This window comes from Vidua macroura, chromosome 3 (assembly GCF_024509145.1).
Source record: "Vidua macroura isolate BioBank_ID:100142 chromosome 3, ASM2450914v1, whole genome shotgun sequence".
NCBI classification, from domain to species: Eukaryota; Metazoa; Chordata; class Aves; order Passeriformes; family Viduidae; genus Vidua; species Vidua macroura.
Window position 1 is genome coordinate 78,531,871 of NC_071573.1, and position 17,601 is coordinate 78,549,471.

General features: G+C 42.1%; 1 protein-coding gene across 2 annotated transcripts in view; it reads left to right on the forward strand.

Annotated features, from left to right (window-relative positions):
• The window catches only part of BACH2 (BTB domain and CNC homolog 2), a 180,241-nt gene that overhangs the window by 129,423 nt on the left and 33,217 nt on the right, over window positions 1-17,601 (forward strand). Inside the window, exon 5 of one of the 2 annotated variants that reach the window (XM_053974383.1) lies at window positions 7,528-7,782. In XM_053974383.1, coding sequence (XP_053830358.1) covers window positions 7,540-7,782 — 243 coding nt within the window. In that variant the 5' untranslated portion in view covers window positions 7,528-7,539. Of the gene's footprint in view, window positions 1-7,462; window positions 7,783-17,601 lie in introns of those variants that run through there. The other variant, XM_053974382.1, reaches the window with a different exon arrangement.

Consider the following 17,601-nt stretch of genomic DNA (forward strand, 5'->3'; position numbering starts at 1 on the left):
TGAAGACTACAGGCGTCTTGACAGTATTTAAAAAAAAAAAAAAAAAGAAAGATTCAGTGTAGACATGAAGCTGTGGTACACTTTTGCTTATGTGTGCATTCTACCAATAGCAAAACCATTGTGAATAAAAATGCTACAGATTAAAGTCATATTCAGCAATTCTGTTTAAAGGTCTGCAGGATCAGAGGTACATCCCTGTATCTGTCAGTTTAGCTAAGGAAGGAATATCCAGTATTCTCATCTCCATTTGGAATCCATGTGAAGCTTGCTGTACAGAAATGGGGCTCATGGCCCAGCCCTGCAGCCAGCTCAGGCACTGATGCTTTGGCTCACTGCCCGTGGTGTAACCCATGGGGGACCAGTCTGTGGCCCTTGAACCACTTGCAGCTGCTCAGCAGTTCCAAGGGTTCTCCCTGGGCTGTGGACGCTCACTGTGTTGGAGCCACGCGCCTCCTCAGCAACAGGAATTCTTGCCTTTAGGAGACGTTAGCAAATGTCTGCAGGGCCCTGCTGTGTGCCCAACCAGACCTGCCTGTCTAGAAGGCCCGTGGTTCAATTCTCCCTGAGTTTCTCTTAGCTGTCCCCCTTCCCACTCACAGTCCAATGAAGGTCCTTCTTCAAGGCACTATGGTCAGGAGCCCCAGCCATCACTCTCAGGAGCAACACGTCTGCAGCTGCTGGCCAGGAATGCTCTGCAGTGTCTTTTCCAGTTGTCCATGTACATTCTGCTTTACAGCAGAAGCTACTTGATCAATGTGAAAAGTTCATCTTTTAAGACAATCTTGCTAATGGCCCTGGCACCCACAGTATGTTTGGTGGGAGGAAGTCCATGTAGCCTGGTGGCCTGCAAGTCTATTTTCAATTATCTGGGGTGCTCAGAGAAGAAGACATTAATATTGCTAAGGATGACATAGCAAATTACTACTGCTCCCTAACCTTTTTAAATTGCTAACACTGTTGTAATCTGTAATTACAGAAATCAGTGTGAGAATTGTGGCACAGTATAATTATCTTTCCTGATACTTTATTGCTTGTATGAATTATTAATCAAAATCAGTCTTGTATAGTATTTGCGGCAACTATGAAGAATAATCTATAATTAAATTTCGTTGTTTCTATTTTTGTGCTGGTGTTTTATGATGTTGTAATTGATAATTAATTGGTTAAAAATTCACACAATTCTTGGGAGTTTCATATGACTATGACTGCTCAGTATTCAGCATTTATTAATTGAATAATGGGCTCACTGAAGAGACCTTTGTATATAGTCTGCTGTCATTACAATGAGCTCCCAAAAATGGTGAATTAATCATTAGGCCTTTCAATAGTTTCTTTTTAAAGGAAAGCAGTGACAATATAATCATATCCTTTGTTGTTATAGCTATAATTGAGAGATCGTAATAACCAATTATAAGCATGGTCATTTTAGGAGCTCTGAAGTGTCAGTTATTGATAACTTTCTTTAAAAACAAAGTGTTGATTACACAGAACAAGTCTTTTCATAGAAAAAAATATTAGGAGATGGGGAAGGAAGCCTAGAAAATTATTTTCCTCCCACTTGCCACTTAAAACCAGTGCATGTTTATCCCTAAAAACTGTCAAGTCTGATGTGCTTCTGCTGCCAATTGTCAGAAGTACAAGCTGCTCTCAACTTTTTTTCGTTATTTTATCATCATTCTCCCCATTTTTTTTTTTCTGAGTACCTTTTGCTAAATTGTTAGGAGGGAAAAAAAAAAAACAATAGAAAATGTCAGAACAAAAGAGCATTTTTTCATGTTCTCTGCCTGAATCTGGTTGAACAGGAATACTGTGAGAAGTTTACGTGCAAATCTGTAATGCAGACTCCAGCAACTGCTGACCAGAGAGCCTTAGATGTGTTCAAGCTGGCCACTTGAAACTGTTCCTAAGATTCTTTCTTCTGCTGTTAGTGGAGCTGATTGAGAGAACGTAAACTGGAACTAAAAATACTCTCAGTTCAGTATTGATCCTCTCTTAACACAATAAGGAGAAAGTCGGGAGTCACCTTGCATAGCAGGACATAAAATGTGATCTCCAGCATATGCTTCCAGGAAAAACCTGTGGTTTATTTTACACCAGGTCAGGTACTGCAATTCCTAAATGAGGAATCACAGTGTTATCTGTTGGCTTCTGTATTAAAATGTAGCATTACAGGCATAATGAGGAGATACTGATAAACCTTTTCAGACCTTTGCAGTGAAGTTGTTGGGAGTCCTCTGCACACTATTGTAGATGTGATGTCCTGTTTACATCACCCAGGGTACAAGGAGGGGGATGAGATGGTGCCTTTAGGTCCCTCTTTTCCCCCATCCTTGCTGGTGGTTCGCCATGGATAGACTACAAAGATGCTTCTGCTGCAGTTTATATACCTTTTATGAGTTGAATTTAGCATCATCTGACTTCTCATGTCCTAAACCCGCTGCTCTGCTGGAGCCATTGGGAGTGGGAGTCCCTGGTGTGAGTGACACCCACCATATATAATCTTTGGACAGATGTTTTCTACTGCCTGTTTTCAAAAACTTGATCTCACACAACTTCAGTTTCTGGTTGAGAAAGGAGAGCACCAGGCAGAATGTCTGTTGCTGTCTCCCACAGCTGGGGACATAGGATGCAGAGGTTTAGGAAGCAGTAGATTTGGGGTTTTGCAGTGATTAGTAGGTCAAGAAGGATGGATAATACAAGCACATTTGTTGTTGGACAGTGGAATATTGTCTGTGGAATACTGGACAGTGGAATATACATGCTGCAGCATGTAAATATTCATCCCACGTAAATTTGTACTCTCAGTAATGTGGCTCTAGATATTTTTATTAGGAGTAACTAATCCTTTTACATATGGAGTGAATTCTTTGCCCAGTAATGTTCAGCAGTGGTCAGTTGTACATATGGCTTATTGCAGTGACTGTGAAATCTCTCAAGGAAAAACTAAACAACCATCCTGCTGTGAGGATGAGATACTATTTTGGTTCCCAGTGTCTGGCTCAATTGTGTCATTGACCTTGCAGAGGGAGTGTCAGGCTGCTGTGAGGACCCTGTATGTACATCCAGGCAGTTTGCCATCCTAGAATTAAGTGTGCCCAACCTTGCTGTAGCTCCAGAGAGCAGAGGGCACACTGAACAGCATGACCACAGCCAAATGTAAACCAGTTTCTGAAGAAATTTCACTGCTAACATGCTGAAAATTGTCCCTGCATTCTTCCTCTGTTGAATACAGTTTATCCTAAGTGATTTCCAGTCTGATCCAACTTCTCAGCTTGTGGCAACTGAGTTTATCTAACAGCCATTTCTAAAGGTTTTGTCAAAGAATTTCTGAAAGTCAACACTAATTATACACGCCAGTGTTCCTCACTGCTAATTTGACACACTTCAGAAATTCTAATAGAGCCCATCAGAGATATGACTTCCCCTTGCAGAAGCCATGCTGCTTTGTCACAATGATAATTTGCCTGGTTAAGTGCTCTGTAGCTCTGCCATGATAGAGATTTACCTTTTCCCATAATTAGCCCAGTTCTGATGCAGGACTTTCTGGTGTGTCTTGATAAGATTTTCTCTCCCCTCATGTTTCCCTTTAAAAACAGACACCACATTGCCTGTGCTCCAGGCTTGTGAGGCAGGAGCTGTTTTTTTGTGATAGGTGATGTATTTTTGGTAGTAGCTCAGTCAACGTGTTTATGAGTTCCTGAAGAGTTTTGGATGAGTGCCAGCCAGTACAGACAATGTGGTGCAAGCCAGAGTGATTTGGATGTTTCACAAGCAATTTTTGGTCTCCTGAGGTTTTGTATGCTTCTTCCATGCTGCCCATGCAGAAGGGTTTGGTGGGATCTTCCACCCATCACCATGGAAGGAACATGTAAGCAAATTTTCATATCATTTCACTGCAGTTGCTGGCCTTTACCAGGAACTTTTTTGGCTTGGTTTCAATGGTGCTTTCCTTGCCCACGATAGTTTGTGCCAGTTTCTGGAAACTTTTGTTTCACAGAGGCTTTTTCTGGCAGCATGGTGACCTATATGCAAACAAATGCACAGCATGTTCTTTTGAGCCAGAGAAAGGCTTGCTAAGACATTCCCTTTTCTGTTTGAAGAAATACGAAGTGTGTAGCAATGATTTCCATGAATAAGGTTCTGCAAACTCAGCATAATACTGAATTCAGCAAAAAATGATGCAGTTTGAATTAACACTGTGTAAAAGGCTTGCAGCCCAGCTTGCCTCAGAGATAATACCAGATCCCTGGGTCTTTTTATTCCAAGGAAAGGCGGAAAAAAGAGTTGAATTCTTCTAATTTTGTGCTACTACATGCCAAAGTCCTATAGTGACCTTTTCTCTTTGCCCTCTAAAGCCTTTCCCTGTGAAAATGAACAATATACTTCCCAGTGAAGGGTTTCACCATCTTGTACCTTTCCTGCAGGATAAAGCCCTCTCGGAGAGGAAACACCTCGTGCCTGGAGGTCATGTGGTCGATGGCAGATCCTGGAAAAGGAAAGACTGTAAATCACTGGTGTTGAAGCATTAAAAGCTGATAAATAGGTGGTCCTGAGCCATAGCCCAGCCCCAGTTTCCCTGTGCGCAATGCAGGGCTCAGGGTGCTTCCTAGAGCAGTCAGGGGCACGGTCAGGAGGAAGTCTGCGGAAGGCTGAGATCACAGCTGCCAGACAGGGCATCCATGTGGACTCTCAGTGGCTGTGGGAAGGTGAATGGCATGGATCCACCTTCAGGAAGCCCCTGGAGTCCCAACAGTAGCCTTGGGAAAGTATGATGATATAAGGGTGGAGGTCCTTCCTGGGAGCACAGGTGCAGTTTACAGCCCCAGCACCTCAGGACTGCACCGCTCAGGTTTCCTAGCAGAGAAGACAGGCTTGCTCACCAGTGGGGAAATACACCGTGGTATTTTCAGCACTTCACAGCACATGCAGCAATTTTTTTTAAAAAATACACTTGATGAGAGCTGTAGTTAAAAAGTGAGAAATTACTAATTAGTAACTAAGTAATTCAGGGTTTGATTCACGCAAATTGCACTATTACTGTAAGAGAGGATTGCAATTTCAGGCTAGCTGGGGTTTGGTGGGTTTTTTCTAAGGCACTGAAAATATAATTGATGTTCTGTTCATTATCTGCCAGGTGTCGGGTTTCTTGTCCTTTTTTCATCATCTGAGATATTACATCCATAAGACATGTCTAGAAAATAAAGGGGGGAAAAAAAAACTTACTGCTTTCCCCTTTGCATTGTCATTTGCAACTCTCAGGTTTTCCCAGTAGATTGTTCTTGTAAACCCTTTCATTTCATAGCACGAAAGAATGACCACTTAGAACATCATTGTAGTGTTATCGTTAGCATCAGAGTTTAGTTATACAGAAAGCTGTGAGTGAGATCAGCTAAGTGTCGTTTTCTCTTTTACCTTGGTGGAGTGCTAATAACATGATTGCTGTCTATTCTTCTCATTAGTCTCAGTTTATACGGAGAAAATTCCTTTTTTTTTTTTATTTCTGGTTAAGAAATCCAGCTGGTATAACTCACCCCCCCAAAAAGTGTCTCCCTCCCCTGTCTGTACGCAGATCAATTAGCAGCTATGTATCTTCTCTCTACATGTTAAATTGTTGAAGGGCTAATCTGTGCTGGTTGGTTGTGGGTTTTTTCTGTTCACGTAAGCATTTCAGCTGAGTGCTCAAAAGTGTAGCATGAGTCAGCATAAAGATTGAAAATACCAGTAAAAGAGAATCTGTAAGAATTCCACTAAGACTTCCAGTAATATTACAGTTTTGCACTGTTGGCAAAAATACGTATTCTGTACAGAGTCATCATAGCCACTAGCTTAAAAATACTCATATAAAGGTGGGAAGATGAAGTTACCATTGAGAAGTTTAGTCAATATAAGTGTGTCCTCTTAAGTCCATTCTTGTCTAGATGATTAGTGTCTTTCAAGTGGCACTGTAGGAAAATGGTAACCTAGTTTGAACTCACAGCAAGAGAAATAGTTTGAAGTCATGTTGTGTCTAGTGATGTGCCTCTATATTGCACTAGCAAAGGAGAATGCTGCAACAACCCACATTAAAAAGTAGCAGAGGAAGAATTTTGCTTTTACTTGATACGGTAGTCAGGTATTTATAGTGCCAGCAGTACTGTACCAAAATACCATCCCTTAGCCCTTGATGCCTCTGAATTTTACCTCTCAGAAGGCAGTTGTTGTTCTCAATAAGGAAGAATAATTCCTTTAAAACGCTTCAGGTTTGTGGATTTGCACAACTTCCCCTTCAGCAGCAGATAGAGTAATACGTACAAATAATCCTTTTTCCCATATAAGCCTGAAAACAAGCAAGTTTGGTTTGGGATACATAGTCTGTTCAGTCACAGGCTTTTACACCTTCCTACTCAGAGAAGTTGAAATGGGAAAATAATGCAAAAAGGATTCAGTCTAATGCTGGGGAAGATGTTTTAGGTAAATTAATGACTTCAGTGTGTTCAAGTGCAAAGGGGGTTCATGCAATGTGGGGTACTGGGGAGAGCTGCTTCCCTCCACCATCACCACTGCAAATCCAGTCACCATGTTCAGAGGTTTTGCCAGTTCTACACATGTCAGAAACTGCAGAGCATCAGACAGAGAATTTTCCTGACTCAAACAGTAGCTATGGATGTGTAATGGGGGTCTGACATCATTCCAACCTCTGCTCTTCAGTCAGAAGGGGGAGACCTGCAGGCAGGAGTAGCCTCAGCACCCATGGGCTGCATGGGGCTGGACATCCATTCAGGTGAAGGGATTTTTTGGGTCTGCAGGTCTGGAATTCGGGAAGATCTACTCTTCTGTAAATGGCATTTAGCCACTGATGAAGGCGTGTTGCTTTAGCCATACATGGAAACAGATTTATTCTGGAGCTGCTAAATATCTTTCTCTCCCTCTTAAGGCTTAAAATTCTGATTGAGAAATTAAGTTGCTGTAGTTAGTAGCTTGCCTTCGTCAGGTACAGTTCCACCTTGCCTTTTACTTGAGCCGAGGTCTTCAATGTGACTGTGTAGTGCCTGTCCACTGGAGAGTAGACTTGGGGGTTTGAGGGGTTTTTCCCTTTGATCTGAAAATATCAGAAGCAAGTGCAAAGACCTTTTTTTCACCATTAGAAAACCCAACAGTCACTCTAGCTTTTTTTTTCTAAAATCTGCTAAAATTTCCAGTGTCCCCATGTTATTGCCATTACTAAATTGGAAATTGGAGATGCATAGTAGGTGGTTGAAGAAAAGCGCTTTTCAGTCTGTCTAAACCCTATTTTTAGTTTTGAGGGGGGAAGTTGGTGGGGCAAGAGGGTAATCCAAGCATGACAGGGTGAAATCCAGTGGCATCAAACCAGTATCAGTCATGGTATCTTTCCCTGGGAACTTTCTTGGATTTAAGCATTAATGGGCCGCTTGGCTGTGGTCTTGATGTATCGGGATATTGGGCTGAATCTCACCATATCATATTCACCCAGGGACGATGCTGCTCTCACCAGCTTGTTTGTGCTTTCTTCTCCCTTGTCCCCTGCAGGGTGTGAACGGCATGTCTGTGGATGAGAAGACTGACTCCCCCATGTATGTGTATGAGTCAACGGTGCACTGTACCAATATTCTCCTCTGCTTAAATGACCAGCGGAAGCAGGACATTCTCTGTGACGTGACGCTGATCGTGGAGGGGAAGGAGTTCCGCGCCCACCGGGCTGTGCTGGCTGCCTGCAGCGAGTACTTCTTGCAGGCCTTGGTTGGGCAGACGGAAAATGACCTGGTGGTCAGCCTGCCGGAAGAGGTACAGCGTGTCACCGTGCCCCCACCGTAACAACGCGCCCCTTCCTCCCGCCTGGGGAGGAAAACCTCTGTGCTCTGCTGGGTGGCCAAAGGGAGGGTGGCACAGGTGTCAGTGGCTGCCCCAGCACGGCTCAGCATGTGCTTTTTGTGTTTGAGTGGGTTGCAAATCACTGAAGGATGGACATGTTCACACCATGCCGGCCTTATGATGGAGGCAAAGCTTTAAGATGCTTCAGCTCGCCTTTGTCACTGCTGCTGAAGGAATTGTACCAAATATTTCATTACTGTAGCCTCATTCAGGGCAGTATTAGGACCCTGATATTCCTCTGCTCTTCTAGACAGGAAATTTGAAAGGAGTGATGTGACAGCTACATGGCAGGTTATTGCTGAAAAATCATTTGAGCTGTCATGTTGTTGGGAGTTCCATTGCTGTCCACCCCTCTCTGGCAGCTCATATCTTTATTCCACTTTTTTCCTCTTTTCTGCTCCTCATTCAGACTGGCTTCCTCACAGCTCCCCTCATAAAGAGTTTGGGATTTAACTGTGTTTTCCACCAAGAAACCATGAACTCAGTCTGTCAGAAAGCAGAGGTTTTGTCATGCAGCGTAGCTCCCACAGCAGGAAGCCCAGGGACGTAGAAAACACATACCTCACTGGAAAGTTTACTTTATTTTATCACAGAATCTCACTGGCTGGCTTCCACCCCCACTGTAATTTCCTCACAGGCGTAGAGCCATGACAGCACACCTACCATAGGGCATGCTGATGGCTTTGCTGCCCACAGAGGGGAGGTTCAGGCCTGATGGCCAGGGCTGCCATGACTTGCTGCCTTGGCACTGCCTGCCGGTGTCTCCAGCTGGGAAGGGAGGCATGAGGAGGGTGACAATGTACCCAGGGCACAGCACAGCAGTCACTCAGTGGGAAGGTACTCTGGCATACTGAAGGTTTTTCACCATCATTTGCTTAACACCCTTGCGGAGGCATGGTGTGGTTTTAAATGATGACAGGTCCCAAGGTGTCGCACATCATTTTTTCCCCCTCTGGTTTAGTTCTCCAGAGACTTCAGCAGCGTTGTAATGTTGTCAGAGCACAAGTTGGAGAGCATTAGAAGTAGGTCACTGGCTGTGACTTCATGAGTCCTGACACTGAGTATTACTCATGAAGACACTTCAACCCAGACATTTTGCATAGGAGTTTAGAGGTATCGCAGAGGACGCTCTAGGATGCACACTTTGATTCTGCAGTGTCCACTAATAATTTCTAGTGGAAGAATCAAGTCTCAGTCAGTGTTGCATGGCATTCTTGCCACTAAGCAAGGGTAGGAGCAGAGAGGTGACAAAACATGCCCAAGGGCACAGAGGTGTGAAATTGCAGTGCTCTTCTACAAAGTCTTGGTGAAATCTCTGTGTATAATTCAGATCCCATTACATAAAGAAAAGTAATTGACATTCAAATAAGCAGGTAGAAGAGTGACTGAGGTGTTCAGAAGAATGAGCCTGGCCTAAAGGAGGAGAAGAAAGGATCATGGCAGGCTCATACTGCTGGTGTGACAACTAAGATGTGCTGCAGCTCTAATTAGGCAGAGGAGCTGAAACAGCTGAGAGGAGGAATTTCTCTTTAATGCTAAAAGACACTGTTGGCTCAAGCATTGATTGGTTTCAACTGGCTTTCAGTAAAAGTAGATTGGAAATTAGAAGATTTCTAATTACAGCATCAGTGAGGTGCTGAACTGCAGGCCAGTGGAGGGGTCATGATGTGTTTGCACTTGGTCACCCAGTCCTATGTTAATATGACACTGAAGATTTAAAATACAAAGGTTTGTCTTTCTATGTGTTTTATATGATATGCTGTCTAAGAAAAAAAATCCTCCAGTTCAACCATAAATCATTTCTATTTAAGTGAATCCTCTTCAAATAAATGAAGTATTAAAGTTTTGCATTTTAGAATGTATCTCAAAGAAAGATCAAAAAATTTTTGTGACTTAGGGTTACAGTGGCTGCTCTTATGGCTCCAGTGAAGCTCCTGGAGTTGCAGAAGTAGTGAATCTAGTTCTTAAGGTTTCTCCAAGAACTTTGAAATTGTCATGCCTTACCCAAGACCACTACTGCTACTTTGCTACATGCTTCTATTAGTAGCAGAGCACCAGGGCTTTGACTTTCTTATCCTGGAAAAGAACTCTCTTGGCCTATTAAAAGAGATAATGATAACATTACCAATGTTTACTTGTACAGATATTTTATTTTCCACATGCAAATTAATTGCTGCTAAACACATTGAATCTTAGTTCTCTTGGTGGCTACTTTACTGGAATAGCTGTGTGTGAGGTGGTCAGCTAAATAATTTCCTCACAAAAGCTAGTCACTTGGGATAGGGAGAGCTGCCTGATGCACCTCACTATTTCTCAGTTACTCCTTGGTTAAGATGCACATCTCTGCTTCTGGTGTTGCTCAGCTTCACAGCGCTGGGCGCTTTGGTAGGTGCCTGTGCAGAGATACGGGAAGTGCCTCCAACAGCATCAGAGCTCCCTGCAAGAGGAACTGACACACTCCTGGTTTTTAAAAGCTGATAAGGCAGAGGAAACACCATCTTAGTTATATTGCATTTAAAGAAGTCAGCAGGGTCATCTTTGGTTCACAAGCTAAGGACGCTTCCCAAGGCTGCTGTTTTCAGACTGTGGTCTGCAGAACTCTGGCAGCAGTGAATTATTTCTTAAGGTATCTGTGAAAACGAAAACTGACTTGCTCTGTCATGTAGGGGCTTATTCCACCAGTGGAAAAATTTCAAACAAAAGTTGAAAGTGAACATCCTGAGCGACTACTTTCTTCGTGCTTAGAGACAATTTATATTGGTGTATAATATTATAGAAAAACAGATACTGAAAAGAATTTTTAAATGTAGTCTTCACTGTTCAAAACTTTTCCAAATGTGACAATTGCTCATAAATTTACAGAGCTATTTTTAAGTCAAGCACACAAACACTGTATTTTAAATCTGAGCATAGTTTTAAAACTGCTGAAGTACATTGTGGAGAAAGGGTATTGTTGTTGCTATTATTTCTCAAAGGTTTGATGTTGGAGCTGGATAAAGCTTTATATATAAAGCTTTTACATTCATGTTATGTTGGTGTGAGGAAGCTTAACATCAAAGAAAAGAACTTACTTCTGATTATTCAAAGCAGTAAATCTGCCTCTGAAGTCTAAACTGCAGACTTTTATTTCATAGCATGTTGGGGTCATTTTGTTAATCTGGCATCCAGACATTGTTAACTGTTGTCTAGCTAAACAGGGAACAGATGTTTTTCACATTATTTCTTGTTTATATCCAGTTACAAGCGAGAGCAGTCGTTACAATACACCAGTCATTTCAGTAGGGAGACATTGTGCACACACAGAATTGGGACTAGTTGTTTTTAGAGGGTTTTAAACCACTGCAAAGCCTTGTGTTAGACATTTCAGGTTAGTTCAAGCATGTCTTAACAGGCCTCAGTTCAAACCTTTCCTTAATCAACTTAAGCAAAGTCAGTATGGAGCTAATTCTGCACTGATTGAAGAGTTTCCATAAACCCCTTTGTGCTGGCCTTGGTAATTTGATTTTGTACCACACCTTTTGTTAAGGCAACATATTTCAGTGTGTAGACAAGCTGCCCAGAACAGCTGCATAATAGCAAGGGCTCAGATGTGGTCGTGGTGTGTGAACTATCAGCCCTCAGAGCAAGTTAGAGAAATGGAGTGTTTCAGCTGCCTACAGCTAATAAAAGAGGGTCCCATTAGCTCTTAACTTCTATGCTTTTTTCTTCATTTTCAGTTTTGCCAAACAACTGGGAGCTTGCATGCTTTTACCCGGGGTGTTTTTCAGCAATTAATGCAGTTTTCCTCTAGCAGGTGCTGTTAAATGCAACCCAGAATTAGTACTTTCAAAGAAATGAGTTTGAAGCTGTAAAGTTCGTTATTCACTCCATACCCCTAACTGTTGTTTTGTTTTATTTAATCACAAAAACTGGTCTTCCTTCCTCTAACAAGGCACTTAATTAAGTTTTTAATTTATGATAAGAAGTTAAATGGCACTTATGAGGTTTTTTGATGGTTTCCACTTCCCATCCAGATTACAAAAAAAGGTGTGATGGAGAGAGACACGGCTGTCAGCCAGGGGTATTGTAGGTCATGCCAATATTAGCTGGCAGCGGGCCGTTATCCAATTAACATTGCTTCATCACTGCAAGTAATAGCTCTCGAGTAGATGATTGAGTCATTCATGCTGTAGTGGTACTCAACTTTACTTGAGAAGGAGCCAGTGCTTCATCAAATGGGCTTTTTATTTGCTATTATTACCTGCCTAACTCTGCTAATGGAAGTGCACAGTGAGTCTGCATGGGCAAGGTGAAAGCTGGGCACTGGACAAGGGAGCATCATCTGTGCAAACACCTTATTCACTTTTGCAAGCTGCAGGTGCAGTTAAATGGTGAAAAGACAGAAACAGAAGCAGCAACAAGTAAAATTCCTCAGTGGCATTCGATTCCTACAGGTTAGAAATAGAGATTCTCAACGTTGCTTGCATTTTTTTTTTTATTTGGTGGCTTGCATTTGAAAAAAATTGTCACCATCCATGAGAGCACCAAATGTCTTCCTCTCAGATGAAGCTAAACAAAGGTTTTCTGAAACCAGCAGACCAAAGCTTTCTTTAGCACTGGTCTGATACCAGCCTTTGTGTTCTTTTAGAAACTTGTTTTCCCAGTAGATTGGTTAGTTTTACCTGTAGCCCTCGAATTTCTTGAATCTGTTTCAGAGTGACCTTTTTTAGTGCAATGGACTGTCTGCTGGGAATGTTTTCTTCCAAAAGGATTAAACTGAGCTATCTGTGGTGTCCAAGTCTTCCAAGGGGCAAAAGGAAGCAGCATCTCTTTTAGAATGAGGTGGTTGGATTTATCTACAGATCTCTTTCCTTTGCTGTTAAGAGAATGATGTTCAAAGTAGATGTAAAGGCTGAATTCCTCCACATTCTCTCTCCTTCACTGCTGCAAAACCTGCCTTTTCCCCACAGGGTCTAGTCCTGTGAAATTTGTCATCTGCTCCTTCGGTTGGCGTGGGCTAACTCCCTCACACGGTTGGTTAAGCTTTGCTGGGAGAAAGGAAGGACAGGACCTCGGATTTGGGATTCAAGGCTGGCAAAAGCTGAGTATGTTGGAAGGCGAAGGCATGCAGCAGCACTCTGGGTGGGACTGAGCCAGGCATCTAACATTAGCATGGCTCGTAGCTGACAGGGAGGAGAAATACTGGCAGCTGCTAACCATCCATGCCAACCTGCCAGCCTGAGGGAAAAATGCTGGGAATTAGCCAACGAGAGATGATTGCGATGAGGAGAAAATCAAAGGCAGGATGCAGGAGGTCAACTATTATATGTCCTGCTGGCTAAAGGCACTTACTATTCCTTTTTATCTCTCTAGAAATAAACAGTGTTCTCTTACTTTGTCTTTTCCCTTTCTTTGTATTCTTTGTATGTATAAATATAATATCTTTGAAGAGTGTAGGGACTGAGCTGGGAGTGCTCTGCACAGGAGCATAGAGTGAAAGAGGTGATAAATGTGGAAAAGAGGAGCAAGAGGGCAAGAAGTTTATTTCCCAGCTGGAGGGACGTTTAACACAGTAGGGAACAACAAAAGACCCTTTTTCATTGGCACCCTGGAGATATATTAGGAGTAGCTAAGGTTAGCTCTTAGAGAATGTAAAGCAGTAATGTGGTTTTCTCTTTACATGACTGTATTGGCCATCGATGTTCCTCACAGATTGAAGCACTGGCCAAAATTATTTCTGCTTTGGCTCAGGAGGTGGCAAGAACCTGAAAGCCATTATTCCCTTCATCTGCAGAGCTTTTTGTAGTGGAAAAGGGTTATCTCCATCAGGCTTCAAACTCACTTATGCTTCAACCTTACCTCAGTAATGCCACTTTAATCAGTTCATATGGATAGAAGGTTGGGTCTTTGGTTTGTTAAATTCCTCCCTGCTAATGTGTTATTTTTCCTGCTGCCCCACAGTGCTGACACTGACCACACAGAGGGATGACTGGAGGCTGCAGTTCTGTACTGAGAGTAAAACGAAGCATTTGGGTACTCTTTGAAGTCTGACATGACAGGACTCTAATTCAGGAGAAACTATGAGACAGAATAGGATGTTGTTTTATGTGTGTTACTTATGTAGCACAGTACAAAGTGCAAATGATATACTTTGTTTCTAGCAGGTGAGCAATAAAACAGAAATGAGATCTTCAAGATGTGAAATGAAATTCCATCCATGTATCACTGCAAAAGCTTCCAGCACTGCTTGATTTTTCATGCCTCAAGTGTGATGAAGAAACTAGCCACATACTTTTCATTCCGCATAGTGTAACTTCCATTATTTTCTGATGAGGGCTGTCTTGCTATTCATAACATTCTCTGATCTTTTTCAGGTGGAGAAAAGCAAAATACATCTATGTTGTGGTGAGAGCTAGGCTTCAAAAAGCAAAACAGAAGTCATGTATACATGTTAAGTAGAGAAAATCTTGCAATAGCTCCTTTCCCTCCCTTCAGCAGTAGCTATACAATTTATTTATGTATTCGAGTAGGCATATAAAAGTGTGCTGTGGAAGGGGATTGGGAGATGAATGCACAGAACAAAATTCACCATTGCAATAACTGGACTCAATTTTTTTGCCTCTGTTAGACTCCTGCCTGCCATTACTGTTCAGTTGGGCTGATTAACTGTGATTGCACTTGCTAGTGAAAAGGCAGTTTGCAGTGTGGAAACTTTCTTGGTCAAATGTAACAAACTTGATCTAAAATGTAAAAGATAGCTTGAATAGTGAGGTATATGTTAAGGACATGAGAAGAAGCAATAAGAATGAGTTACAGGAGGTGGGTTGGTTTTGTTCGTTTGTTTGGGCTTTTTGTTTTTATTTGCTGGGTTCAAATATATATGAATGAAAATGAGATGGTTAAGCCATGACTGTGCCTCAGCTCTGAGCACTCTGGCCCTGCAGACTGAAAGATTTCTCCCTCTCCTCCCCCTCCACTTACAATTCTCTTACCTTTGCTTTATCTCTTATCTAAAAACCCCTTTCAATTTCTTTAAAGACTTCAAACCAGGTATATGCTCTTTTAGAGTCCAGAAATACAGGCTGGGAATTTGACTAAACAGAAAGGTAAGGTCCAGTGAAGACACCTGTCAGCTTCACAACATCAGACAACACAACCTGTAAGGTACTTTCTGATTACAGTACCAAGTTTTGTTCCCAAGACCCCCAAAAATAAGATTTTAATCTTCATACAGCACTTTCTGACAAGGATTCCCTGGTGAATATTGTCAGACTGCCTGTTTTCCTCAGCTACTAATGAAATTGAGCATGTTATGGGGTGGAATATGCTATGTATTCAAATGATGCGTTGCAGCAGTCAACAAACATTAAGCCTAGGAAGTATGGTTCAATTTGGAAGTGAAGTATGGGGTTTAGGTGAGCAGGAGGCAATTGAATTGTACAAGGATTTGGGAATGAGATGCTTTTTGTGAGTTTTGCAGGGTAGGATTTTTTAAGAGGAAGAAGTAGACACAAACATTCCGTTAAATTTGATGCAAACTCTAAAGAGCAAAATGGCTGGTTTATTCCAGGATTTTTGTGCTGTAATGAATTTTCATCTGTCCTATTTTGACAAGAGACAGACAGCAAACACCTCTGAGTCCCAGTGCAGTCTAACACTACTAAAAGCTTTGTCCTTGGGTACTTTATTTACTTTTATAAAATAAATAAATTGGACCAGCTGTAGCTGGTCAAACTACAGATATAGCCCAGGCTTGGTTTGTTTAAAAAAGTGAGTTTTAATTTCTCTGAAAGCCCTTGAGAAGAGGCTTGTGTGGTTGTTTAAAGACTTAAATGAAAAGAAAGTATCAGGCATCACTCTAGGAAGCGTGTTGTAAATTACTGGAGAAAGGTATCAAGAGAGCCACTGCCATTTATTTTGAAGGCAGATTAAAATTAACTGAAAAATTTGGCATGAGTTTTTAGCAACAAACTCTTCAATGATATATGTGTGACTGCACATTGTTTCATACATGTAAAGGCAAACGGCCTTTGAGAGCAACAAGATTTAGACACCCCTTTAAGAAATTTGGTGCTCAGTACTGGTGTAGTTCAGTGGAATTCAACATCCTAAAAGAAGATAGGTCAGATTTGCTAATCAACCTTTCTGTCCCTCTCTTTGCTTAATCTGACCTTCTAAGAGTTGATGGAATCAAAAGGTGCATTTAACTGTGTCTGTTTCCCTGCACATAAAAGTAGTTGATTTTTTTTTTTTTTTTTTTTTTTTTTTTTTTTTTTTTTTTTATTTAGAAGCCTTTAAAAGACATTGTGGAGAAAGCTGACTTGCAATTGAAATGGTACCCTCTTCCTTGCTGGGGGTCCACAGTTAAAATAACCATAGCTGAACTGAGAATGGCAGAAAGCTGCAATGCTAAAACTTTCAGTAAAACCAAGATATAAACAAGGTGTCACCAAACAGCTGGAATTGAGAGGTATCGGCTCTGAAGTTAAGTAATGGTAATATAAAACCTTCAGCACTAGATTTCTGAGGTCTCTTGTGACCAGATAAAACACTGTCATCACCTCTCTGCACATGCTGGAGTGGAAGTTGATGCATCAGATGGGAATTACAGCACAGGTCTGTGCATCAGGTCAGTGATGATTAAATCACCTTGTGTGAACCACTCAGCAATGTTTACCTCTCTCTAAATGCTCTGGTTCACATTACCTCACATGGAGGTGAACAGACTAACCCACAGCTGGCACAGCTGCTGATCCCAGAGCAGCCCACATACCTGACCTAGAGCTTCCAGCTTATCAGTCCTCAGCCAGTTTCAGTCTCATTTTCTTCCCTCTGTATAAGGCACTGGAACTTGTTGGACTAGCTGCAGCATTTCCCAGGATGATCAGGGTAGGATGGAGCTGCTCACCTTACCTGGGTGACTGGTCCTGAGTGACAGATGAAGTCTTCTCTGTGTCCTCTGCCTGTTCTTCTTGCATCACTCCTGTGGTCCTGTGCACTGCCATTGACAACAACTGCTGAAACTGCCACATCCAAGAGGAAAGTAGGATTGGAGGCATGGGGCAGATCAGAATGAGCCCGTGAATAGCTACAGTCTCCCTGTCCCTCACCAGGAGACTGGGGCACTTTGAGGATGCTTAATTAGGAAATTTTGTTTAAGTGACAGCAGTTGCAGACCACCCCATATATCCCAAACAACAGACGAGCAGGTTCCTAGCAAGACTTAATCTCTTCCAAAGAAAGATGATCATTCTTGGCAAATGGGAGCTGTAGGTTTTCAGGACATCAAAAACAGGCCATCTTTCTTTTAGTGTTGAAGGAACCATATTTAGCTGAGTATATATTGCACCTGGTCTGCATCATTCCCTGCAGCAGCTGCTCATCATTTCAGAGCAACACTTCAGAAAAATGGAAGAGTACAGACTTACTGTAAGGATAGCAGAGAGATTTGGCAAGTGTGAGCCAGGATGGATTCATGGGTGCTGTTGTGTTCTCAGTGCTTCCTTCTGTTCCTGCAGTGTCAGATGTACTTCCCAAAGACAGGGCTGAGGTGGGTTTATGGGGATAGTAAAAGAGAAAGGAGAGCATCTAAATAAATGAATTGGCCCAGAAAGAGACCTGAACAGGGCTAATAGTTCAAAGACGTGTGGGCATCCAGTGTATTGTACTTGAAACACATGGTAATGCTCTGCTTGGAATTTCCTTTCTTTGAGTTGTGATAGGACCAAATTCCCACATCTCTGCATATACCTC